Source organism: Orcinus orca, chromosome 20 (genome assembly GCF_937001465.1).
Source record: "Orcinus orca chromosome 20, mOrcOrc1.1, whole genome shotgun sequence".
NCBI lineage: Eukaryota > Metazoa > Chordata > Mammalia > Artiodactyla > Delphinidae > Orcinus > Orcinus orca.
In genome coordinates this window covers 7,525,387-7,551,415 of record NC_064578.1, presented here as the reverse complement: position 1 = coordinate 7,551,415, position 26,029 = coordinate 7,525,387, and the positions used below count along the sequence as shown (strand labels likewise).

General features: G+C 42.8%; 1 protein-coding gene across 2 annotated transcripts in view; it reads right to left on the bottom strand.

Annotated features, from left to right (window-relative positions):
- The window catches only part of CDYL2 (chromodomain Y like 2), a 188,799-nt gene extending 163,711 nt beyond the window's left edge, over positions 1–25,088 (bottom strand). Inside the window, exon 1 of one of the 2 annotated variants that reach the window (XM_033406429.2) lies at positions 24,705–25,088. In XM_033406429.2, coding sequence (XP_033262320.1) covers positions 24,705–24,728 — 24 coding nt within the window. In that variant the 5' untranslated portion in view covers positions 24,729–25,088. The remainder of the gene's footprint in view (positions 1–24,704) is intronic. The other variant, XM_004280119.3, reaches the window with a different exon arrangement.
- Between the last annotated feature and the right edge of the window lie 941 nt (positions 25,089–26,029).

Sequence of the window (26,029 nt, the reverse complement as noted above, 5' to 3'; positions counted from 1 at the left end):
TAAAACAGGGAAACCTAATCTGTATTAGATGTCAAGGAAGACTTCTTATAGGAAGAGACATTGTAAAAAAGTCAGAAAATGAACATGAATTAATAAGTGTAGCAGGAGGACAGCATTCCAGGAAAAGATAGAAGAGTATTTTGAATAGTTCATTTCAATGAAACATGGTACATTCAAAGTCAGTAGGAAGGCCAGAATGAACAAAGCACAAAAAATAAAGGTAAGAGTAGTAAGATAGGCAGGGGCCACAACAGGAAGGATAAGGAGCATAGCAGCTAGCTGAATTTATCAGAATATTTTTTAAAAATCATCAGCAAGGGGCTTCCCTGGTGGCACAGTGGTTGAGAGTCCACCTGCCGATGCAGGGGACACGGGTTTGTGCCCCGGTCCGGGAAGATCCCACATGCCGCGGAGCGGCTGGGCCCGTGAGCCATGGCCGCTGAGCCTGCGCATCCGGAGCCTGTGCTCCGCAACGGGAGAGGCCCCAACAGTGAGAGGCCCGCGTACCGCAAAAAAAAAAACCCAAAAAAAATAGGAGAGAGGAAATAAAGAGCAGCTAAGTTGCTTACCTTCTTCAAGAGGGAAGCTCTAACAACTGTTTAACTCTAGACATTAGCATAAAGAATAGTATCAAATTTGTTAAAAAATTAAGGACAACCATTACAAAAATAAGCATATATAAAAATACCAGAATACTAAAAGAAAAAAAAGTCACAAAATAATCAATCCCAAGAAAAGCAAGTAAAGGAAAACAACAAAGCATGATAAATAGAAAATATAACATATGATTTCATAAATAATTTCAAATGTATCAGTATTCATAATAAATATTATCTATATACATTAACATGGAAACCTATTCAATACGTCTACAAGACCTTGAGACTTCAAACTAGCTCTCATCTTATGAAAAACCATTAAGGATCTAAGGAATTTACTTGATATAATTAATCAGCTTTATTTAATAGGTATATATCTTAACTATCAATATATACTTATTCATATAATACAGATACCACATTTTGTGCTCTCTAGAGGCTATGCAATTTCAAGTATCAATAAAATATTGATCAGACATTAAGTCACAAAAAATTCAGTAACACTGCAAAAAGCAGTTAAATATACATCTTGATCTCTGACCACAATGAATAGAAAACTTGAAGTTAGAAACAACAAAGAGAATAAAAAAATAATATTTATTTTAAAATCAGAACAGAGACACATACCCTGATTTTCTTGTTCTACAAAATGCTAAGTAAGAAGCTTTTGTGAATTGTTAGAGAAAATCCTAAAATGGATTTTTATCAGGTGAGTTTATAGGTCTTTATGAAAGTATGGAAAAACATCAATAACAACATGGAACCACCAAAACAAGCAAGTCCTTCACACCAATCTCTTTTCTTCCTTTAATAGGATTCAAAAATTGTACATAAGAAAAATTACACAGATGTACAGTATCTTAAAAGCAACAAAGCATTTGACAAAATTTTCCCTATCATTTAGAAAAAGACCATAAAATGTCAATAACACAAGGGTAATGTAAAAAAAAACAGTGAACTAATAAGGATCTCCAAACATTGTCTCCTCCATAACAGCAATAAGAAAACTGGCAAATATTGTCAGTACAAGCTTTTTAAAAACTCTGGAAATTAACCAAAGGCTTCCAGCAATCGGTTGTGGGGGGAGGGGATTTATTCAACAAAAATATCTGAATCTCAGTAAGAACAGCAAGTTTTGTGATGTTTCAACTTGCCCCATTTCATGCTTGGTACTCACTTGTCCAACACACTTCTCTATGTTACCTATGCTAAAGCCCAGAAATAAAAAGCCCACACAAGCTGGAGAGAACACTCAATCAGGTTTTCAAAATAATTTCAATAGGCTAAAGTGGCAAGGTATAAATTTAACAGAAATCACTGTACCCGTTTAGGTTAGAAAATCAAAAGAAAAGTATGTGCTAGAACAGGCTCCAGATACAATACTGGGAACTGTTTGTGTGAAAAGAAATCTAGGAGGTTTTAATTGCCTTTAAGATTCATATGACCCAACCAAATAACAAAACGGCTTTTGTAAAATGCCCACACTGTTCTATCAAGAAAATATAATGATTATAAACATATGTGCATTTAACAATATAGCCCCAATATACGAAGCAAAAATTGACAGAATGGAAGGGAGAAATATACAGTTCTACTATAATTGGAGACTTGCATACTCCACATTCGATAATGAGTAGAACAACCAGACAGATCAATAAGAGAACAGATGATGTGAAGAATACTATAAACCAATTCCACCTAACATACATATAGAGGATACTCAACAACAGCAGAATATACATTGTTCTCAAGTGCACACAGTATGTTCTCCAGGACGGACCACATGCTAGGCCAGAAAACAAGTTTTACTAAATTTTAAAAGATTGAAATCACACAGAGTATCTTTTCTGACCACAATAGAATAAAATGAGAAATCAATAGTAGAATGAAAATGGGAAAACGCACAATTATGTGAAAATGAAACAGCACTCACTTAAACAACCAGGGGGTCAGAGAAAAAAAAAATCACAAGGAAAATTAGAAAATATTACAAAAGACAAAAGGAAAACATATCAAAACGTAACGGATGCAGTGAAAGCAGTGTTCAAAGAGAAATTTATGGCTATAAACACATTTTAAAAGAATAAAGATTACAAATCAATAACCTAACTGTATAACTTAAAGAACTAAAAAGGGAAAAGCAAACTAAGCCCATGCTAGCAGAAGGTAGGAAATAAAAAAAATTAGAGTTGAGATAAACAAAATAGAGACCAGAAAAACAACAGAGAAAATCAATGAAACTAAAAGTTGGTTCTTTGAAAAGATCAACAAAGTTGAGAAACCTTTAAATACACTGACAAAGAGAAAAAGAGAGAAGACCCAAACTGGTAAAATAAATGAAAGAGACAACATTACTACAGACCTTAAAGAAATAAAAAGAATTGTAAGAGAATATTCTGAACAAATAACATTGTTCATGTAGGTTATCCAGTTTGTTGGATACCTACATTGACAAACTGGATAACCTTCATGAAATGGAAAAACTCCTAGCAACACACAAACTAACCAAAACTAACTCAAGAAATAATAGAAAATCTGAATAGACCTATAACAAGTAAAGAAATTGAATCAATAAACAAAAACTTCCCAACAAAGAAAAGGCCAGGACCAGATGGCTTCACTGGTGAATTCTAACAAACATTTAAAGAGAAATTAATACCAATACTTCTCAAATTCTTCCTCCTCTCAAAAAAAACTGAAGAGGAGGGAATAAATACCTCTTAATTCATGTTATGATGTAAACATTACCCTGACACCAAAGCCAGACAAAAATTACAAGAAAAGAAAACTACAGGCTAATATCTCTTATGAATATAGATGCAAAAATCCTCAACCAAATACTAGCAAACCAAATCCAGAAGCATATAAAAAGGATCATACATCGTGACCAAGTGGGATTTATCCAAGGAATGCACGGGTGGTCCAACATATAAAAATCAATAAATGTAATACATTAACAGAATGAAGAAAAAATACATGATCATCTCAGCTGACACACAAAAGTCATTCGATAAAATCCAACACTCCTTCATAATAAAAATGTCAGAAAATCAGGAACAGGAAACTTTCCAACATGGTAAAGCGCATTTATGAAAAATACACAGCCAATATCATATTCAGTAATGAAATATTGAAACCTATTTCCTAAGATAAGGAACAAAACAACAATGCCCACTTTCTCCGCTTCTTTTCAACAAAGTACTAGAAGTTCTACCCTAAGTATGAAACCAAAACCACAGGCAACAAAAGGAACAATAGATACTTCATTAAAATTACTACTTTTGTGCATCCAAAGACACTGACAAGAGACTGAAAAGACAGCCCATAGAAAGCAAGAAAATATTTTCAAATTATATATCTGATAGGGGTTTAATATCCAGAATATAAAAAGAACTCCTATAACTCAACAACAAAAAGACAAACGATCCAATTTAAAAATGAGCAAAAGACTTGAACAGACATTTCTCCGAAGAAGATATACAAATGCCAACAAGCACATGAAAAGATGTTCAACGCCATTAGTCATTTAAGGAAATGCAAATCAAAACCACAGTGAGATAGCATTTCTTAACTACAAAGATGTCTACAATTTCTTTTTACAAGTAAAGCAACAAGTACAAGTAAAGATGCAGAGAAATCGTAACCCTCAATACACTGCTGGTGAGAATGCAAGACAGTGTAGATGTAGTGAACAACAGTTAGGCAGTTTCTCAAAAAGTTAAAGAATTACAATATAACCCAGCAATTCCACTCTTGGCTATAGAACCAAAAGGACTGAAAAAAAAAGAACTCAAACAGATACTTGTAAGCCAAGCTCATAGCAGCATTATTCATACTAGCCAAAAGATGGAAACAACCCAAGTGTCCATCAACAGATGAAGGGATAAAAACATGTGGTATACATGAAATACTACAGAATATTATTCAGCCACAAAAATGAAATTCTGACTACACGCCACCACCTGAATAAACCTGGACAATACTATAGGAAGAAAAAACATCCAGACAGAAAAGGCCGTGTACTCCATGGTTCCATTCATATGAAATATCCAAAATGGCAAATCCATAAAGACAGCAGATCAGTGGTTGCCCGGCTAGGGAAATGGGGAATGAGCACTTAACAGGTATAGGGTTTCCTCCTGGGGTGATAAAAAAAAATGTTCTGGGGACTTCCCTGGCGGTCCAGTGGCTAAGACTCTGTGCTTCCACTACAAGGGGCACGGGTTTGATCCCTGGTTGGGGAACTAAGATCCCACATGCCACGTGGTGCAGCCAAAAAAAGAAAATAATAATAATAACAGTAACAACATAGCAGGATCACAGGACCCTTGATCCAGTGCTCCATTCATGAAGGCCAGCTTCCTTTACAACAAAACATGTTCTGGAGCAAGGCAGTGGTGATGGTTGCACAACAGTGTGAAAATACTAAATGCTGCTGAACTGTATATTTAAAATTGTTAAAATGGCAAATTTTATGTAATCTAGGTGATCCTTAAACAACACAGGTTTAAACTGCACATGTCTACTTACTTATACATGGATTTTCTTCAATAGTAAATACTACAGTACTACACAATCTGAGGTTGGTTGAATCCACAGATGTGGAACCACGGATATGGAAGAACCACAGAAAGAGAGGGCCAACTCTAAGTTACACATGGATTTTCAACTGTGTGGAGGGTCAGTGCCTCTAACTGTAGCATCTTTCAAGGGTCAAATATATATATTTGACAATTTTTAAAAATAGTAAAAAAATATATATGTAAAACTTGGACATCCAAAAAAAGCTAGTAAATCCTTCAATACACTTATTTTACTGTTTTTCTCTTTTCTACTTTATTAATGTTTTTATTTACACTTATTCCTTCTTTATTGTTTCCCTTTATTCATTTTGTTGTTCTTTTTCTAACTTTTTGAAATGAATACTGACTTTATTCTTTTCTGTTTTTAATGTATGTGTTTAAGGTTAAAAATGTTCCTCTAAGCACCCATTGTACAGAAGTTCTATGAATATTGTTTTCATTCATGTTATTTTTTAAATATTCTGCAATTCAGGTTCTGGTTTTCCTTAAGACTAAATTAATAAAAAGTCCACTGTCCAAATTACAAGAAGTGGCCTTTACTGATGAAACCAAGAGTTATTCTAGGTAATACATTTAAAGTAGAGTGCTAAATAGACTAGATATATCCAGGAGAGAACAACCAGGAAGGTAAAGGATTGGGAAACACATCCAATAAGAGCAGGAAAAAAAATACAGTGATGCTTACTCTGGAGGAGAAAACAGCCCTAATTTCTAGTAGCCCAGACCTTTCTGGAATACTTGGAAGACTTCCACAAGCACCTTTTATGCTCTAGGTGCTGGAGATACACCACTGAACCAGATGTGACCCTGCCTCCAAGAAGACAGTCCTTAAATAAGTACAAAAATAAACGACTGTTCCCTTTTCTCCACACCCACTCTTGCACCGCTGGTGGGAATGTGAATTGGTTCAGCTACTATGGAGAACAGTATGGAGGTTCCTTAAAAAACTACAAATAGAACTACCATATGACCCAGCAATCCCATTACTGGGCATATACCCTGAGAAAACCAAAATTCAAAAAGAGTCATGTACCAAAATGTTCATTGCAGCTCTATTTACAATAGCCCTGAGATGGAAACAACCTCAGTGTCCATCATCGGATGAATGGATAAAGAAGATGTGGCACATATATACAATGGAATATTACTCAGCCATAAAAAGAAACGAAATTGAGCTATTTGTAATGAGGTGGATAGACCTAGAGTCTGTCATACAGAGTGAAGTAAGTCAGAAAGAGAAAGACAAATACCGTATGCTAACACATATATGTGGAATTTAAGAAAAAAAATGTCATGAAGAACCTAGGGGTAAGACAGGAATAAAGACACAGACCTACTGGAGAACAGACTTGAGGATATGGGGAGGGGGAAGGGTGAGCTATGACAAAGCGAGAGAGAGGCATGGACATATATGCACTACCAAACGTAAGGTAGATAGCTAGTGGGAAGCAGCCGCATAGCACAGGGATATCAGCTCGGTGCTTTGTGACCCCCTGGAGGGGTGGGATAGGGAGGGTGGGAGGGAGGGAGACGCAAGAGGGAGGAGATATGGGAACATATGTATATGTATAACTGATTCACTTTGTTATAGAGCAGAAACTAGCACACCATTGTAAAGCAATTATACCCCAATAAAGATGTTAAAAATTAATTAATTAATTAATTAATGACTGATTACAAGGACCAATGCTGTGGAGGAGAAGCACAGGATGCTCAGAGAATACCTAACAGGGAGGTCTACGGTGGTCTGGGAGTCAGGGAAGGCATACTTGAATCACCTTTGGAGCTGAAAGGGGATGGAAAAGGAGACCAGGCTGGGCCAGGGGTCTCCCGGGCACAAGAAACAGCATGAGTAAAGGTCGCGAGGCAAAAAACGTTTGGATGCCTGAAAAGAGGCAGCAAGAGTGGCGCACAGAGAAGAAAAGGGAGAGCCGTCCTAGCTGAGCCTGGAAAGGTAGGCAGGTTCAGATCATGTTAAGTATTTGGAATTTCTGCCCGAGAGCAACAGGAAGCCATTGAAGACTTCAGGAAGAAAGTGACATGTTCAGAATTACCTTTTCAAACAATCACTTTAGATACAGTATGGGAACAGAGAGTGGCAAAGAGGAAATGTTGGGAGTCCAGTTAAGAGGCTATTGTTTCTTCCAGAAGGCAGAGAGGGATGGCTTGGACTAGAATGGCAGTAGGGGAAATGGAGCTACCTAGGAAATGAAACTGATAGCTCTTGGTGACTGAATTCACAGCTCTTATCAACAGGTAGAAATTGCACAAGAAGGCAGACCTTGGCTCACCAAAACAAGGCATTTTCCAACAGCTAGGCCAAAATGGAAGAGGCTGCCCTTCAAGAGAGAGCACCCTATTTCCTTTGAAAGTTTTCTAGGAGAAACGGGGTGATCATATGTGAAGGATGTATGTGCTGGTTGAGGAATGAGACTAGGTGACATCTAAGACATCCCAACCTCTAAGACTCTTTCCTTTTTTTTTTTCTGGCCATGCCGCATAGCATGTGGGATCTTAGTTACCCAACCAGGGATCGAACCCATGCCCCCTCCGGTGGAAGCACGGAGTCCTAACCACTGGACTGCCAGGGAAGTCCCTAAGACTCTTTTCTAAAATCAGTAGAAATGTCAGGCCATCTGGACAACTCAACGTAAAACACCTAGGAAAGAAATAAATCATGTGTGTTTGTGTATGTATATGTGTTGTCTCATATCTCAGTTTTCCTATCTATTCAAACTGAGTTTCTTCTAGAAAAGTACATGGATACATGATTGTCAGTACTTTACAGCTTGTCATGCAGATGGTGAAAAAATTGTACTACTTCTCTCTTTCTGGTTCTTTGTATTCAAGTACTGATATAAAGCTTCAACTTATTTGTACATATCAACTTAATTTTAATAAAGATTAGAAACATGGAGAAAACAAACCTATGGTTACCAAAGGGGAAAGAGGGGGAAGGGATAAATTAGGAGTTTGGGATTAACATATACACACTACTATATATAAAATACATAACCAACAAGGACCTACTGTATAGCCCAGAGAACTATACTCAATATTTTGTAATAACCTATAAGGGAAAAGAATCTGAAAAGAATATATATATATATATATATACATGAATCACTGTGCTGTACGCCTGAAACTAACACAACATTGTAAATCAACTATACTTCAATAAAAAAATAAAAAAAGAATTTGCCTCACCCATGCGAAGCCTAGCTGTTTTGAGGACAAATCCATACAACCAAGGCACCATTGTCCAACAGGCACCACAGTATATGGCAGTAAAGAAAGAGTTTCAAACACACCATCCTGCCAGTTCCAATCATGACGGGATGCAAACACCATGCCAACCAAAACAAAACCAAAACAAAACAAAACAAAAAGCATGTGGAGAAATGCACAGAGACTCATAAATAAGCTGAAAGAATGAAACGACACTGACCAAGAAATGTTACCAACTGCCCTCAAAACCAGTCTTCTCCTCAATGCAAAAGCCTGAGTGAGGCCGACCAGCACCAAGGCCACTGAAATTGGCTCCTGCATCATCATTACTAGGTGGCAGAGCCATCACTATTTCTGAAGCAGCATGACTTAAAGCAGTGTTGAAAAACATCTACTCAGACGGACTCAAACGGAAGATTTCCCGTCCCAATTAACTCACTTCACACGAACTCCTTCACAGGCCAACACACAGGCTGGCCTGTGTCATCCCTGTCTTGAACAATACAACATACATAATTATGTTTTCATGCTAGAAGTATGAGGAAGCAGAAGCATTTTCCTGTTCCTTTTCTTGGTTTTGGTGTAACACCCACTGACCTATACCACCTGGGATTCTGTGTAAAGCACAGGTGCAAAAGAGCGCTAGAGCAGAAACATCACCTAGTAACAAAAGGAGGGAAGTTAGAAGGAAAACTACGGGCATCTTATAATTCACCAAGAGGTGAGAAGGAAAACTACGGGCATCTTATAAATTACCAAGAGGTGAGTACCTCAGATGACATCGTGTAGATCTTGGTTTTACCATCTGGCGGCTGTGAGCCTCAGTTTCTGAATCGTAAAATGGGGACACTACTAACTAGTACGAATCCCATAGGAAGAACTAAATGAGATAATGCACGTGATGATTTACACAGTGTCTGGCACACTGAAAACACTCATTAAACACTATTATTACTGTTTTTACTATTATTAATAAGACTATTTTATACAAGAATCATCGGGAGTTACACTTCAAAAACCTCTTTATACATCAACCAGGATCCAGAGATCAGATTTCTTCAAAAGATATACCAATTCATTAAGTCAAAAGCGAATGGGATTTGCAACAGCTTCCCAAAAAGTCAATGCCATAGACATAGCCACACAAGAGTTGGAGAGTGGGGGGGGTAATAAAACGTAGAAGTGCCTCAAGATTTCAAAGACTTTGGAATCACTGCCATGTTTGATAACCAAGACAAGAAAACAATGTGTGACAATCCTACATGGTACTAAAATATACATCAATTTTGGAGAGAAAATTAGGTCAATACTTTGAAGAAGATCCATTATGTTTTTACATCCCAAAGGCAGCCATTGCGTGGTTCCTTTCCCCTTTCTATTAACTGCAAGACCCTTACCAAAGTCTGTTCCACAAACCACCATGTGTACCATATTCTCCAAAGTGAATGTGGTTTTAGGTGGCAATGCAGACAAGTAAACACAGCAATGTAACTATCAGGACACTAAAATTCTACCCATTCACGTTTTAATGCCAAAGGAGCTTGGGATTCCATGAGTTGATCTGACTTCCAACAGTTCATAAACGAGTCTGGATTTCCGGGAAAAGTTTAGATATCAAGGGCTCCCCATAATGTCAAGGCCTGTGATGTCAGTCGGTGAGGCAGGTCCTAACCCCATTCTCCATCAACAAGAGAATTAGACAAGGCTCAAGGCTGCGCTGAGCCTCACTGGCCTCCTTTACTAAGTCTTGCGTAAGAAAGTGATAATGACATCAAGATTTCCAAGGCAACTCTCCAGAGGAGTCTAGGAAGCTATCATCTCTGTCTCATGGATGACACACTCAGCTTTTAGTGAAGACAAACAGCCACTTTTAGCATCTCAAGCACTTGTCTCCTTCAAAAGAGTAAAAGAGTCCCTCAATTCTGATCACTTGGTGGAAATGTTAGTGAAAGACTGAGCAGAGGACTTCAAAACTCTCCCCCAACTCCAAGATTCAATAATCCTTTGAATACAAGACTGTATTAGCTTTACTGATAACACAAAGCCGAATGCTGTCAGTGAGTTCTGCTTATGAGAAACCCAAATAACTATTAATTGATCAATAAAGACATAGAAAAGAGACTCAAGACTTAGACACCCTTAGGAAAACTGAAAGGTTGAAAATGACTTCAAGCTTCCTACAAAACAGACTGTAGAAATAAATATCTGAGACAATTTCAACTTTCACGTAAATGAAAGACCTGCACAGGTTAATTCTTTCATTAGATTGTTTTCTGAGTCTTGCACTGTGCTAGGTGCTAAAGATGGAACAAGTCAGAGGGAATCCCTGCCCTCTCAAAACTTACAACCCAGTGGGAGATTCAGAGAATGAGTTAACACATTACCACCTATGAACATGAGTGCTGTGATGAGAGACGAACAGCGTTCTACAGGACCCCAAAGAAAACCCTTGATGAGTCGGGGAAGTTTTGCCAAGAGCAACATCTCAGCTGAGACCTAAAGGCTGAGCAAGAATTAAGGAAGCAAAATTGTGGCAGGGCTGGTAATGAAGAGCGCCCAGTCACTTGGGAGGGTGTGATTAAAGGACAGCACATGGAACATCAAGAACTGAGAGCAGAGCTCTCTGGATGGAATATCTGCTGTAACTGGAGAACTAGCAGAAGATGAGAAGGGGCCAAATCGCACAGAGCCTATACATCACTTAAAGATACTTCATCCGGAGAGACAGTAGTAAAATGGGGATTTGAGAAAGACCTTTGGGTTTCCCCGGTGGCGCAGTGGTTAAGAATCTGCCTACCAATGCAGGGGACACGGGTTCGAGCACTGGTCCGGGAAGATCCCACATGCCGCGAAGCAACTAAGCCTGTGCGCCACAACTACTGAGCCTGCGTCTAGAGCCTGCAAGCCACAATTACTGAGCCCTCGTGCCACAACTACTGAAGCCTGTGCACCTAGAGCCCACGCACCGCAACGAAGAGTAGCCCCCGCTCACTGCAACTAGAGAAAGCCCGCACACAGCAATGAAGACCCAACGCAGCCAAAAAATAACTCAATAAATTTATCAAAAAAAAAAAAAACCTTTAAAATAAAAAGAAAGAAAGACCTTTGTGAGCGCAGTATGGAGAAAAGTTGAACTAGATGCATAGATATCAGCTGAGAGGTAGCAGAGTGACTGAAACAATGGGAGTTGTCTCCTGAATTAAAGTGGCGAGAGTGAATATGAAGAGAAAAGGACGGGCTCAAGAAATATTCAGGATGCGGCTTCAACAGAACACACATGATGACGGGGCAAAACAAAGGAGGCCATGTTTCTAGCTATGGAACAGGTGGATGGAGGTACTATTGAGGCTAGGAACAACAAAAGGAAAAGCCCGTCTTACATAGGTTGAACATAAGTTCAATTTTGGATATACTGAGTTTAAAGAGCCCAAGAGGGTTAGATGGATATCATCTCCGGAGCTCAGGGGAAAAAAAAAAACAGGCAAAGTGTCAGGGACTTGGGCATCACCTATATAGTCACTGTAGCACAATAAGAAAACAGAAGAACCTTCAGTCAACACTATTAAGAAGCTCCAAGTTTAAGGAACAGGCAGCAGGAGATCAGGACATAAAGGCAACCGAGGAGTGGTAGAGCCAGTCAAGGACAACGTCTCAAGAATAAGGGGTGGAGACCCAACAGAAATGACGGCCTGTGAAATACCTCCCCGCATGCGATCCTAGCTGCACGCTGTATGGAGAGATAAGGAATCACAAGCACGATCCCAACACGTGGCCAGTGTGTCAGTACTCAAGACCTGGGCTGCCCCAAGAAGCTGTCAAACGACAAATGATGTCTTTGGGAGGGACCAATAACCTAAACTACAACCTAGGTGACAGACATGTATTCTGGTGGATCCAGAGCAGACAGATTCACCCATCAATCAGTGAACGGCAAGAATTGATGGTATTGGATAATGTGATACTCCACCCAGGTCCCCTTTTCAGGGTCGATGTGCCCATCCCCTCAGTTCTAGGAATATCCATGCTGCTAAAGACTCATAGATGTGCCCCTCAAAGGGAACTGCCCTCCACCACAGGGAGCTGCCCTGCCCAAGAATACATTCCCCCCACCGCCGCCAAGGGGCAGCTTACCAGCAACAGCTGCCTGACTTAGGGATATGAAAGTCCAGTTCCCTGGCCTCAATATGGTACATTTCTGAAGAGCCATCCCAGCTCCCAAGCCTTCCTGAGGATCTGCTGAGACCTCAGCTGTAACCTCACTGCTGGTCTGCTTCACCATCTGTCCCATCCTGCATTCCTCACTTCCTTACAGGTGTGTCTCCCAAGAGCATCCTTCAGTAATCCCTCTGGATACAATTCTCCAGTTCAGAGCCCAGTTCTAGGCAGACCAACCTAAAACGGATGGTGCGTATCAAACTGGGCCACAACACTGAGGCTTGAGTAGAGAGGCAGAGCTGCCCACGGCAGAGGTGGCTGCAAACTGTAGGGCGGTCTTTGTATGTGTCAGCGTGAGAGGGGCTCTGTCACATGCAGCATTTAACAGAGAAGGGCCACTCTCAATCCAGTTGTCACCCACAACGAAGGACAATGACTTGAATGCTTGAATTCACCTTCAGGGACTTTTGTTACCTAATAAACCTATATAAGATCTGATGGAAGGCAAAATGGAAACTTGAATTTCAAGGACGATCTGAAGTAATCTTCGAAAAGGGCGAGAGGAAACAATAAAGGATGCTCACTCAAGAGAAAGCCGAGGTGGCCGAGGAGCATAGGTTTTGAATATTTTCAATGACTCATTCAACAAATATTTATTGAAAGATTATTATGTTCCCAACAAAGCGCCACAACTCGAGACGACAATCATGGAAGAAACAAGACATGGCCCCTGCCCTCACAGAGCTTAGAATCCAGCAGAAAATTCTGGAGTTCGGGAATGGAACCCTTTTCCCCCATCAAAATGGTTCCAGGAAACCTAACACATAAAATCAGATACATGGGATAACTTCTTAGTGGAGACGTGTCTTCTGTAAGTATAACATGACACTTCCTTATCGCCGAGTTAACTCGTGAGAGCGATAAAACCTATTCTGATTAAGAGCAAAGTTTTTAAATGAGGTCTGAGGATGTAACTGTGTTCCGATGACAGGCTCGGCAATTTATTTCCGCATGTGGTTTGCTTGTCCATAAGAAAATAATCTCTGATTTGCTACGAAAAGCAGCTGCAAGTGGTATCAGATTTGGTTCGGTTTCATAATCTCGCCTTGCCATCTCAGGGTGTCCTTCACTCTAACTGATCCTGAAGTCTGATGTTTGTTTCATGGTTGAACCTTTAACATACAACTGCTCACATTCTTTCTCTCAAATTTAAAAGTCAGGGCAGAAAGACCCAGAACTCTCAATAAACCCCCACCACCACCTTGTATACAATATAAAGAGACAAAGCTTTAGCCGTTCAGTTATTGCCACACACTGATTATTACACCAGGACTAGAACATTCACCACCGCACCACCGGAACCTTGAGTGGTATTTAATGGAGTGAGGTGCATTGTGCTACGAAGTGTGTTTGCTTGTACACTTTCACGTGAGGAGATATGAACAGGCCTAAAAATTTTTAAGAACGTTGCAGACGTACAATGTTGCTAATACAGTGCATGTACTGGAAGTTCAAGTTGTATGTCCAGAGATGGCAAGAAAAGCTGTATTCTGAGGTCTGCTTGCAAAAAACAGTTGAGCCGGCTGCCCCTTTTAACATACTAAAAACACTGCCTTGTGTTAAAAATGCGGTATATAAGCATATGTGGGCGTTAGGTTTTTTCCACGATCCCATTCTGAACAGCAGTTTAAAAGACGTTTGTGGCTGCAGCCCCACCATCTAGCATAGTTCTAGGCACGTAGTTACCAAACAATAAATATTTGATTGGTGGATTACTGAACAAAAGTAACTATTTTTAAATAAAATTCAAATCCAGCATTTATATAAGATCCATGGTTTATTAGCAAGAGCCCTTGAGATACAATTTTTAGAACACTAGACTCAAAGACGAGGAAATGAAAATCAAAGAGGAAAATTCCCTGATCACGAATCTGAGAGCAGGGTGGTGGCCCCTCGGCAGGGGAACTCCTGGTGTGGCAGAGTGTGGCCCAGGGCCCCAGTCCCGCATACGTGTCCCTCCAGTCTCCACAGTGATGCTTCTGTAAGTCACTGAGAAAGCAATGTGGTGATAGATCGACACTGGGGGGATTCCAGGAGAGACAGGATGACTGGAGTGAACGAAGAGTATTTTTTATTTTTTACTATTTAACATTTTATTGATAAAAATATCTATGATTATAAACTGCATTAGGTTTTCTATTATCAAACACATGGTTAAGAGAAAGCAGGACATAAAATGACAAACTTATGGCTCTCCCAGGCTTCCCAGGAACCCGATCACAGCTTTATATAGGCCTGGTCAACGGATGGGCATTGCACCGGAGCAACAGGACCTTTGGAGGCATCTGCTTCCACCCAGTGGCTCAGGCTAACTGGGCAATGTCAGAGGGAGACAATTAGCTGGAAGGAGGGACAACAAGGCATGGATCAGGACCAAGAGGAGCTATCCCACAACCCCCATCATTCACTCAACGATCAGAGCAGACGCTAACTCAAGGCTGGGGTCAATTTCAGACCCAGAGGAGGCCTCCCCAGGGGTCCAACACCACCTCTGCCTGCCATCCCAAGCATGGCTCCAGGGAACGACTCCAAAAGACAAAGAAATGGCAGGATTCTTGGAGCTCTGGGCTTGCCCGTCTTCACACCTACATAAAAACGAGATGATGGGGCTTCCCTGGTGGCGCAGTGGTTGAGAGTCCGCCTGCTGATGCAGAGGACGCAGGTTCGTGCCCCGGTCCGGGAAGATCCCACGTGCCGCGGAGCGGCTGGGCCCGTGAGCCATGGCCGCTGAGCCTGCGCGTCCGGAGCCTGTGCTCTGCGACAGGAGAGGCCACAACAGTGAGGGGCCCGCGTACCACAAAAAAAAAAAAAAAAAAAAAAAAGATGATGACAGGTACCAAGAAGTACGGTATTTATGTGAAGAAGTAACAAGACTCAATCAGAAGGAGGAATTTCAAAAATAGAAGAGCTCTCATTTTACAGCAAAAGCCATCAAGGTTCATAAAGACTAAAAGACAGGTCTAGCTTCACAGTGTTACCAACTGGTGGTATGTGGGCGAGTACGCTGACTGTATCAATCAGGGTTCACTCAGAGAAGCTGAACCACTAGGAAATATACATTAAGAGATCTAACAAGGAACTGGCTTATGTAGTTGTGGAACTGGCTAGGGAAGTCTAAAGTCCATAAGGCAGGTCATTAGGAAGGGAAACCTGGAACTCTTCCAGGCTGAAGCTGCTATCCACAGATGGAATTTCTTCTTCTTCAGGTAAGCCTCCGTTCTATTCTTAAGGCTTTTCAACTGACGGAATCAGGTCCACCCAGATTATCTAGAATAATCTCCCTTGAAGTCAACTGATTATGGACCTTAATCACATTTACAAAATAACCTCAGAGCAACACCTACTTTAGTGTTTGACTGAATAACTGACACATAAAACACCATCACATTCATTTATCAATAGCACCCCAGTGATCTCTCCTCTCAGAGACTTGCTAGTACAACAAACCCGTTAATGAAGAACTTTATCTCCTTGTACTCAATATATCAAGACCTTTTCCTTGATTAAATTTTATTTTGAAAGGTTCTGGGTGACGATATTAAACATGCTCTACTTTTTTCTCCAGCTAAAATTACTGAAGACGTTGGACCCAACTGTCATAGTTCAGCAGGAGAGAGGTTTGTAGAATTCATGGAAAATCACTTCTTCTAAGAATGTAAGTCCAATAGCCCAAAGTGTATATCACAATTTTTTGTTATCCAAGTCATCCAAAGTAGCAGAGCATGTATAGAGCTAGGAGAATGGAGATGGCTGATCCATTCTCCCACTTCACCCCTCGATACCACACTCACTCTCGCCTATCAAACTCAAGATTCTTTTTATTTTAATTGAAGACTAGTTGATTTACAATGTTGTATTAGTTTCTGGTGTGCGGCACAGTGATATATTCTTTTTCAGAATCTTTTCCATATAGTTTACCATAAGATATTGTATATAGTTCCCCGTGTTATACAGTAGGACCTTGTTGTTTATCTATTTTACATATAGTAGTGTGTATCTGCTAATCCCAACCTCCGTATTTATCCGTCCCCCACCTTTTCCTTTTGGTAACCATAAGTTTGTTTTCTATGTGTGAGTCTGTTTCTGCTTTGTCAATAAGTTCATTTGTACCACTTTTTTAGATTACACATATAAGCAATATCATATGATATGTCTTCCTCTGTCTGACTTACTTCACTTAGTATAATCTCTAGGTCCATCCACATTGCTGCAAATGGCATTATTTCATTCTTTTTTATGGCTGTCACACTCAAGATTCTTGAAAGTGTTAACCATGTAAGATGTCTCTACATCCACATTCCACACCCACCCACACACACACACACACACACACACACACACACACACACCGTCACTGTCACACTGCAATCCAGCCCTCCCACCAGCACATTCTATGGAATATATCCCTTAAGGTTACCAATGACTTATTGGTTATTACGCCCAAAGGACCCTGTTGACCCCTTTCGTGAAATGCATTTTTTCCACTGCCTTCCATAACAGCAAAGCCTCTTGTTTTTCCTTCTACCTCTCTTGCTATTCCTTGTAAATCTGATCTTCTTTCTCTTCTTCCATCCTGTAAATGTCCACTTTCTCCAGTCCTCCTCCATTGGACCCTCCTCGTGTTTATACCCTGTCCTTTGGCTTTCACTATAATCTATACGCTAATGATTTCCAATCTCTATCTCCATGACTGATAATGCTTTTGGGTCTCAGGCTCACATGACCCACTGCTATGAACATCTATACCTGGATGTCCCACAAACACTCTGAACTCATTGTCCTTTCCACCGTCCCCACTTCCTCCACTCAATGCTTCTTCCTCGGGTCTCTACCTCCATGACTGGTTCCACCATCCACCTAATGGACCAAAACAGAAACCACGAAGTTATCCCACAACTCCTGCCTTTCCCTCAATCCCTACATACTGTCAGTCAAGTCTTACTTGAGCAGGGAAGAGGAGAGTACAGCTGAAAATCATATTTTCCAGCCTCCTTTGCAGCTAGGTGTGACCATATAATTATTCAGGCCAATGAGATGAAAGCAGGATTGCATGGAACTTCCAGCAGCTGTTTATAGAGGATGACTCAAGCCCCTCCCTCCCTCCTGTTTCCTCCAAGCTCTTACACAAAAGATGGCTAGAGCTCCATGGCCACCTTAGATCAAGCAGTGACCTTAAGGGTAGAAGCCACAGCTGAAGATGAAAGAGACAGAAGGAGCCTGATACCCTGAGAAGTTCATGGAGCATGACACTAACCCTGGACTGCCTAACTCCAAGTTTATTTCGTGTAAGAAAATAAACCTTGTTTAAGCCACTGTTACTGTACATTTTCTATTATAAGCAGCCAGACAAAATCCTGACTGGTATACCAAATTATGTCGATTCTTTTTAAGTCTTTCAATTCCAACCATTTCTCTCCATCTCTACTACCACTCCTTTGGTTCAAGTCGCCAATATCAGTTGTTTCAATTACTGAAAGAGCATATTAACTGGTCACCATACTTGTAGTCTTCCTCCAGACTAATCCACTGTCCATTTCTGAGGGGCAATCTAAGATTATGTATCAACGGTGTTAAAAATGTTAGCATTCTTCAACCTAGAAATTTCACTTCTCAGAATTTATCCTCAGGAAAATAATAAGATAGGAAGACACATAATTATGTTCATGGAGGTTAATAACAGCAATATTTAAATGGTTTATAAATGGAAAATAATCTAGATGTCCAACAACAGGGGATCAGTTATACACAAAATAGTGCATCTATTCAAGTGAAAATTGGCCTGTCATTAAAAATCCCGATATGGAGTAATATTTTAAGATAGAAGGAAATGCTCATTTTATATATATATATATATGTATACATATATAAAAAAGGGTTATAAAACAATATGTACCCTATGTTCCAATTTGATATTTTAATTACATAAATACGTACAGAAAGTAATTTCACTCTTATATTTGTAGCTACACCAAGAAAGCTATCATTTTAATTCAGATATCACATCAGTATTTAATAAACATCAAGTGTATGCTAAATGTATAATAATAGTTAGCTTAGGTATTATAATTTTTTTCTTTATGCTTGTATTTTTCCAAGATGCAACAATAAATATAAACTGCTTTCAAAAACAGAAAAGATAAATATTCTCAATAAGTCCTGCAAACCTGATCATGCTCATTTCCTAGTTCAAAGTTCTCCACAGTCATCACTTCCTCTGGAAAGCCTTCTCTCATTCCCCCAAGGCTGGTCCTCCCATGGTCTTAGAGAACCCCATCTTGCCCTGTACTAACACTCTTCCCACAGCACGGCAAACTGCCTACTTTCTTAACTATGTCTTGCACTAGACCGTAGGTCCAGGGAGCACAATCTCATGTTTCCCTAGTATAGTGCCTGGGATATGTTTGATGTTCTATTTATGTGAAATGAGCAAATGAATGATGGTGTTATGAATTCAGCCACATCTACACCTCTCTTCACCATCCAAGAGATGTCGAAAAGGACCCACATCTTTGGAAGCTAAATGTGTCTCCAATACTTAAGATCTTTGCTAATTACCATGCCTGAACCATCCCTTATCAATTGATCAGGCTGCAAGAAGCCATATAAACTCCTTTCAAGGACAGTTTAAGCCCCTGAAGAAATGATCTTATGTGATGAGGAATGACTTCACATAAAAGTCTATACTACTTGAAAACAAGCTGATATCTACCCACATGGGATCATTTAAAATAACTTTCAAAAGCTGGGAGAATCATACACCCATTCAATACTCCTCAGGTGCCTACCATGTGCCAAGAAATCGATTCAACTCATCCGATATATTTTCTTTGACGATATTTGCCTCTGCAAATACTGGTACAGAGATTCAAGAAGTTTTATCACTGACCATTTGTTCTGTGACTACACGTTTCACCTGAGGCACGAGTGGTAAGTAGGAGAATATGCCAATGTAACAAGTTGTGTTGATTCTTGTGTGATTTTCATCATTTGTTAATATTTTTAAGCAATCATAGGAAAGAGCTCTCACAAGGCAAGAGAAAGACAAAGATGTTTGAAGACCTTAGAACAAAGCTGGAAACGCACTCAAGTGCCTTCCTTTAATATGAGTAGGGGCCAATCGTGGCATCAAGCACTACTACCTTTCCACCATCTTAACTTGCCTAGCAACGCTGCAAATTACAGATGAAGAAGCTACAGAAAGATTTCTCTCTATACAGATGAATGCAGAGGGCTATGCTCTGGGCCAGATTTAATTTCAGTGAAAATGGTCTCTATTAGAAGAGAATGACATCTGTGATCTACAGAGAGAAGAAAGAAGCACAAGCCCAATTTGAAGGCTGTAAAGGATGGACTGACCTGGGGAGGGCAAACACCAGCCTGGTGGAGATTTAACTGACCTGTATTTTTATTACATTTGGTTTTGTTTTTGTTCCTGGTTACGAAGTTCCAAATGTTTTCAGCAGTCAGCCTCAATCCTGTTTTTCCCATAAGCCTGTTATTTTCAGTGCGTGATTTTGCAGGACGCAGGGTGCGTATGTAGCACTATAGCGGAGACACCAGTGTTCATCACTGCAGCAGCATGGATTTTTTTTTTAACGTCTTTATTGGAGTATTATTGCTTTACAAAGGTGTGTTAGTTTCTGCTTTATAACAAAGTGAATCAGTTATACATATGTTCCCATATCTCTTCCCTCTTGCGTCTCCCTCCCTCCCACCCCTCTAGCTGGTCACAAACCACCTAGCTGATCTGCCTGTGCTAGCAGCATCGATTTTTAACTAGAGTAAATTTCTTTCAACAAAACTAAAATCCTATTATTATTGTTATTTATTTTATTTGGAATGAAATGAAAGCAGTATTTTTTAATATATATACCCATTATTATGCATGTATTATATAAACATATACGTATATATTATATACATATGATATAAACACATACGTATTTATTAGATATGGATACATGCATGTATATCAATCCCCCCCAAAAAACAAACACATGGCACATTTGATCCTTTTAAGATAGAACTTTGGGAAATATAAATCAACAGAATGTTGACAAACATCAGGAACTGACACTGCTAAGTCCATCTCGATAAATTCAACTTGGCCACTACTGACCTTCTCTATAGACATACAGCATTCTCTTTGAACATTTTTGCCAACGAAGTGGAGACCTCCTCCATAATGTCAGCTAATCACACGGGAGAGAGTATAAAATACCACCCAACAGCGACAGGGAAAGCCACAGGGTTGAAGCTTAGATGCATTCAATGAACGCATCTTTTAGTGAATAACCGTCTAGCTCTCTGGAAGGCGACTCAGGCAAACTTCTTTTCAGAGAGAACTGAGAGCCACCCCTACACATGGTATTACCACCACGGAGAGACCACAAGCCAGAGAAGAAAAGAGAACAGAGAGCAGCGCTCAACACAAGCATAACAAGGTCAGCCAAGGTTCTTTACCTATACTTAAGTCAGTCTTCGGTTCAGTGATTCAGTGAACAAGTATTTGAAAGCGCAAGGACACAGAGATGGACAAGACAACTGGGCTCCTTATTCCACTGATTATGTCTTCCTGACATCCAAGCATCTTAGCGAATGTTCACGAGCATCCTGGGGCTACAAACTCTAATGCCTACGGGAGCCAGATAAGTAATTTACGAGTGAAGCAGAAAGGGCACCTGGTACAAGGGAGCACTGGGACAATTATACACTAGACATCACATGCCCCATCTAAAGGCATTCAAATCCAATTCTCTTATCTACCATCAAGGTGAGGCAAAACACACAGATAGCCTAGACGTGGCTCACAGATTACCATTTTATGACTCTTACGTTTAGCAAAATGTAGACCAGAGCATCTGGATAAGGAATTTCATTTTGCATCTAGATTATCTGATTTTAAAATGCTCAACCCATATTTAAGATCACCTTCCTATAGGTGATGGCTATAACATATCGGACGATGATGAGAACTCTGCTATAAGAGAAATAATCTATCAAGAACCAAAATTTTGGAAACTGAGTTTGATTCCATATTTCTTCATTATGACTGAAGAGTGCCATTACATAACATTACATAAACAAAGTTTTCATTTGTTGGTGTCTTTAAAATTAGCACCTATTCCTTAAAAGATGCTACTCAGGGAAGGTTTACTCTTTCCAATTTCACTGTCTGAAGCACCAAAGAGAAGTTGAAGAATCTCTACAATCCAAATCACATCTTCACCATAAAAGGTCAAGGATAGTGTCAGCAGACACACAGGTGAAATAAATCAATTACAAATGTAATAATTCTTGCCCACTCAAAATGTGGGTTCTTGGTCAGAGGTAACAAGAAGCCATTTTATATACCCTTGAGTATAATATTTAATTAAAGTAATATGATAATTGAGAATGGTGTCAGTTTTCCTCTTTTTTTTTTTTTCTTTAAAGGTCAACCAATGTACTGGATATTCCAAGATTTGTCCTTAAATCAACATCCTATTTTTTACACACACAACAGTTTTACAGTTACAAATATATATGCTAATGGACAGTTAGCACATCTTAATTGTTTTTAAAGCTAAATTTGGTCAACAAATTAAATTCCTCAGTATGTGTTATGTAATGGAGACACAGGCTATAAAAATGTTGACATTGGTTATATATTCGTAATGCAATTTAGCCGTTTTAGTAATGACTGTGCAAATAATCAGCCACAGGAAAACTATTTTACATCTAGTACAATTACCTACTATCACAGAAGTAATTATTATTGTCTTGTTTACTGAACTTCAATAAGAACTCGGTGAGGTGCTAAGATACTTCCAAGGCAGGTGTGAAAACTCCCCTCTTAACAGACTCATCTGGCAACTATAATTACCCATGTTAAGGAGGGCATTTCAGATGATCATTAAACAAGAAATTATGCCCAGAAGGTTCATAAGTTCCAAACTTTAAATGGAGAAATACTGACAGCTCCTAACGTGTCCTCCTAATTCCCTCTTGATGCAACTTTTCACCAGGCAAGGTCAGCAGCTCTAAGATGACTCAAGATCAATGGGTAGAAAAATCCATACTCCCAGCGAGATGAGCTTTGCCCCTGAACAATATCTACTTTTGGCCAATGCCCTAATAGTGCTGGTTATACTTCGGGAAGCTCAATCAAACATCCCATTTTACTGTGCTTCAACTTTCTTGGTTTCAGAAATTGCTCCACCATCTTAAAATAGGCAAAAGTGCTTGGATGACCCATTGGGCACAACCTGCCAAAGTTCTTCACCAGGTCTCTACCCAACTTCATCTTCTCTGTCAGCACAGGGATGAGGAAGGCAGTAGGGTAGAGAAGAGGTCAACCTGCATCATTCTTTCAAGGAACCCAGGAACATGTTAGCTGGATGGTTCAGCCCCAGCAAATATCATGGGGTTTCAGTCAGTATGTTCACCAGTGCGGTGGTCATCTGAATGCTTGACTGGGGCTGGAGGTTCTGCTTCCAAGGTGGCTCACAAACACAAGCTTGTTAAGCTAGTGCTGGTTGTTGGCAGGAGGTCTCAACTCCTCGCCACATGGACCTCTCCATAGGACTGGAGTGTCCTCTCATGACACCTGAGCCCACTAGTGGTCCATGACTGCGCCTCACCAAATCCAGAATCAACCAAAAGACCCTGGACTCACAGGAAGCTGAGATGCTACCTTGGCTGTTCTCCACTCTTCCTCTCTCACACCCGCCAGCAAATCCACCACCTGAAAAAGCTTCAGCTGTCCAGAAAGCCCAAAGGAAAAAAACCTCACTGTGGGTGAATCACCCCTGTGGTCTCCTACCCAGAAGGCTAATTCCACCCCTTGGGGTGCTCATCTCAATTTAACCAAAAGCCTTGAGAACCAGGGCTAGTGTTAATCGATTTAAGCGCAGGGGAGTCCAGGTCCAGGCTGAACTCTGACTTGCTTCTTGGAGGATCAGCAGGCCTTTGGGATGAAGATGGCAGGTCTCTTAGCTTCCTTATCCTGAACCTTCTCTTGGGGCCAACAGCTCTTTCGGGCATTCTCCCCAGGGAAAGGGGGTTGCTTCTTGTTTTGTCCACTTGTCGGGAATCCAAAAGCAGTAACTGTTGTATCCAGAGCTAGTAAAACCTAGCTCCCAGAGGCCATGGCTATTTATCCACTGTTTCAAAGATGCCAGACTAATGTTTTCCTTGAGCACTTTTGAGACGCTTTCAAAGTATCCGATGCTGGCCACTAACCTGTGTGGACCTGGAGACAGGTATCCACCGAGGGTGACGTAGAGCGTTGGAAGCTGGGCTCACATCCCATGTCCTCTAGCAACGTGCTACCACCCACCTCCGCCTTCCATGTGCTCTTCCTTCCACCGAAGGCCCTCTACAGCGCCCCCTCTCGCCCCCAGTGAGCACGACACCCGCAAGGACCGCCCCCACGCCCCAGCCCCGAGCCCGTGGCGGGGGCAGCAGGTGGGAGGAGGGGGAAGGTGGCCTGGTGGCCCCGGGGAGCGATTTGGCGGATGCCTCCCGAACTCCCCACCCGGCCGCCCCCTCCGCGGCCGCCCCCGCAGGACCCCGCCTCGGCCCGGCCGGGCTCCGCTCCGTCGGCCCGCCCCCATCCCCTCCCGCGCCCCCGGCCCAGCCCGGGCCGCGCACCCCCGGCCCCGCACCCCCGCCGGCCGCCGCGCGGCCCCCCGCATTCCCGGCACGTCCGGCGCCGACTTTTACCTGTACTTTCTGCACTCGAGGCGGCTCGTCGGGCGAGAAACACCTCCCCGGGACCGCTACCTCCCCCGCCCTGGCTCCGCCCGGCTTCCTCCTTCCCCTCCAAGGCCGCAAAGTAGATGGAGTAAGAGAGTGTGTGTGCGAGAGAAAGAGAAAGAGGGAGCGGGAGCGGGCGCCGCGGGAGGGCGGGCGGGCGGCGGGCGGGAGGCGCGCCCGGCCCCCGCCGCCCTCCGGCCGCCGCCGCCGCCGCCGCCGCGGGCTCGGCAACTCCGGCTCGCGCCTGGCCCCGGCCCCGGCCCGGTCCCCGCCGCCCGCCGTCCGCCCGCCGCCCGCCGCCCGCGGGCTGGGGCCGGCCCGCGCACCCACGTCCCCGTACCTCGTAAAGGTCCCCAGAAGCCATGCCAGGCTGCGGAACTTGGCTCGCCGGGTGTGCGCGTCTGCTCGCTCGCGCCCTCCGTGCGTGTGCGCGAGGGGGACAGTGTGCGCGTGTGTGTGTGCGCGCGTGTGTGTGTGAGTGTGTGTGTGGTGTGTTGAGTAAACTGTGTTTTTGCAGAATGACAGGCTTGGGGGCTGCCTATGCGCAGAATCAGAGCGGGCGGCGGCGGGGCTGGCGTAACCGGCAGCGGCGGCGGCGGCGGCGGCACGAGCGCGGGCAGCAGCGACGGCCGCGCAGCGCGCCCGGGAGGCACAGACGCGGCCCGAGCGCTGCGGCCCCCACGACCCGGCGACCCGGCGGCGGTGGCTGCGGCGGGCAACGGCTCGCCCCGGCGCCGCCTGCAGGAAGCCGCCCCGCGCCCGCCGCCGGCCCGGACGCTGCTGCCACTGGGCGAGTCCCCGCCCCCCGGGAGCCCGGCCCGGCCCCCCGGGCGGGGGGGGCGGGGGCGGCTGCCCGGCCGCGCCCCAGGGGACCAGTCCCGGAGCCGGGGAGCGCCCGGGCCCGCCCCGCCGCCCCGGGCTAGCCCCGGAGGCGGCCGGCGGGGCCCCCCGGGGGTGGCGGGCCAGGTACCCGCCGGGCGCACCCGGCCCCGGCTGCGAAGGGGCGGCCGGAGGCAGGTAGAGGGCTTCGGGGCGCGGCGGGGAAGGGGCCGCCGGCAGGCTCGGCAAGCCCGGGGGCCTCCCCTCTCGCCCCCAACCCCCACGAGGGAGTGGGCGCCGCCCGGGGAGACGCGGCCCTCCCCAGCTGCATAGCCCCTCCCTCCAGTCTGGTTAGTGAGATGTGGAGGCCACAGGAGGAGGGACGCAATGGCCCGTCCAGAGGCGCCCGAGATAGCCAGTACTGCACCCCGGTCAACACTGGAAAGTCTTTAGAGCCGGGCGTGGCCTTCCCTCAACCACCCCCAGCCCCCATTCATTCACTCATCCGTTATTCAACAAACATCTTCCAATGTCTACCCAACTGCACCGTGTCCCTGGTAGGCACGACGGGGACCCTGCCCACAAGGGAGTTTGAATCCAAGTGGAGAGATGAACCACGCGCACGTGAGGCGGATTCAATCGCTCAGCCAAAAGGAGCTCCTACTATGTGATAGGCTCCAGAGCTGGAGGGACTCTGAAATCCAAATGAGTTCTTAAGTTACCTCTTCCTACTTCACTGTGGACAAGTGGTCACCTTTCTGTTTAAAGATGTAGTTGACTGAGGACTTGGGAAGGCAGGCTGTTCTGAAATTGGAAGAAAGGTCTTCCTCATCCTAGCCCAAAAAA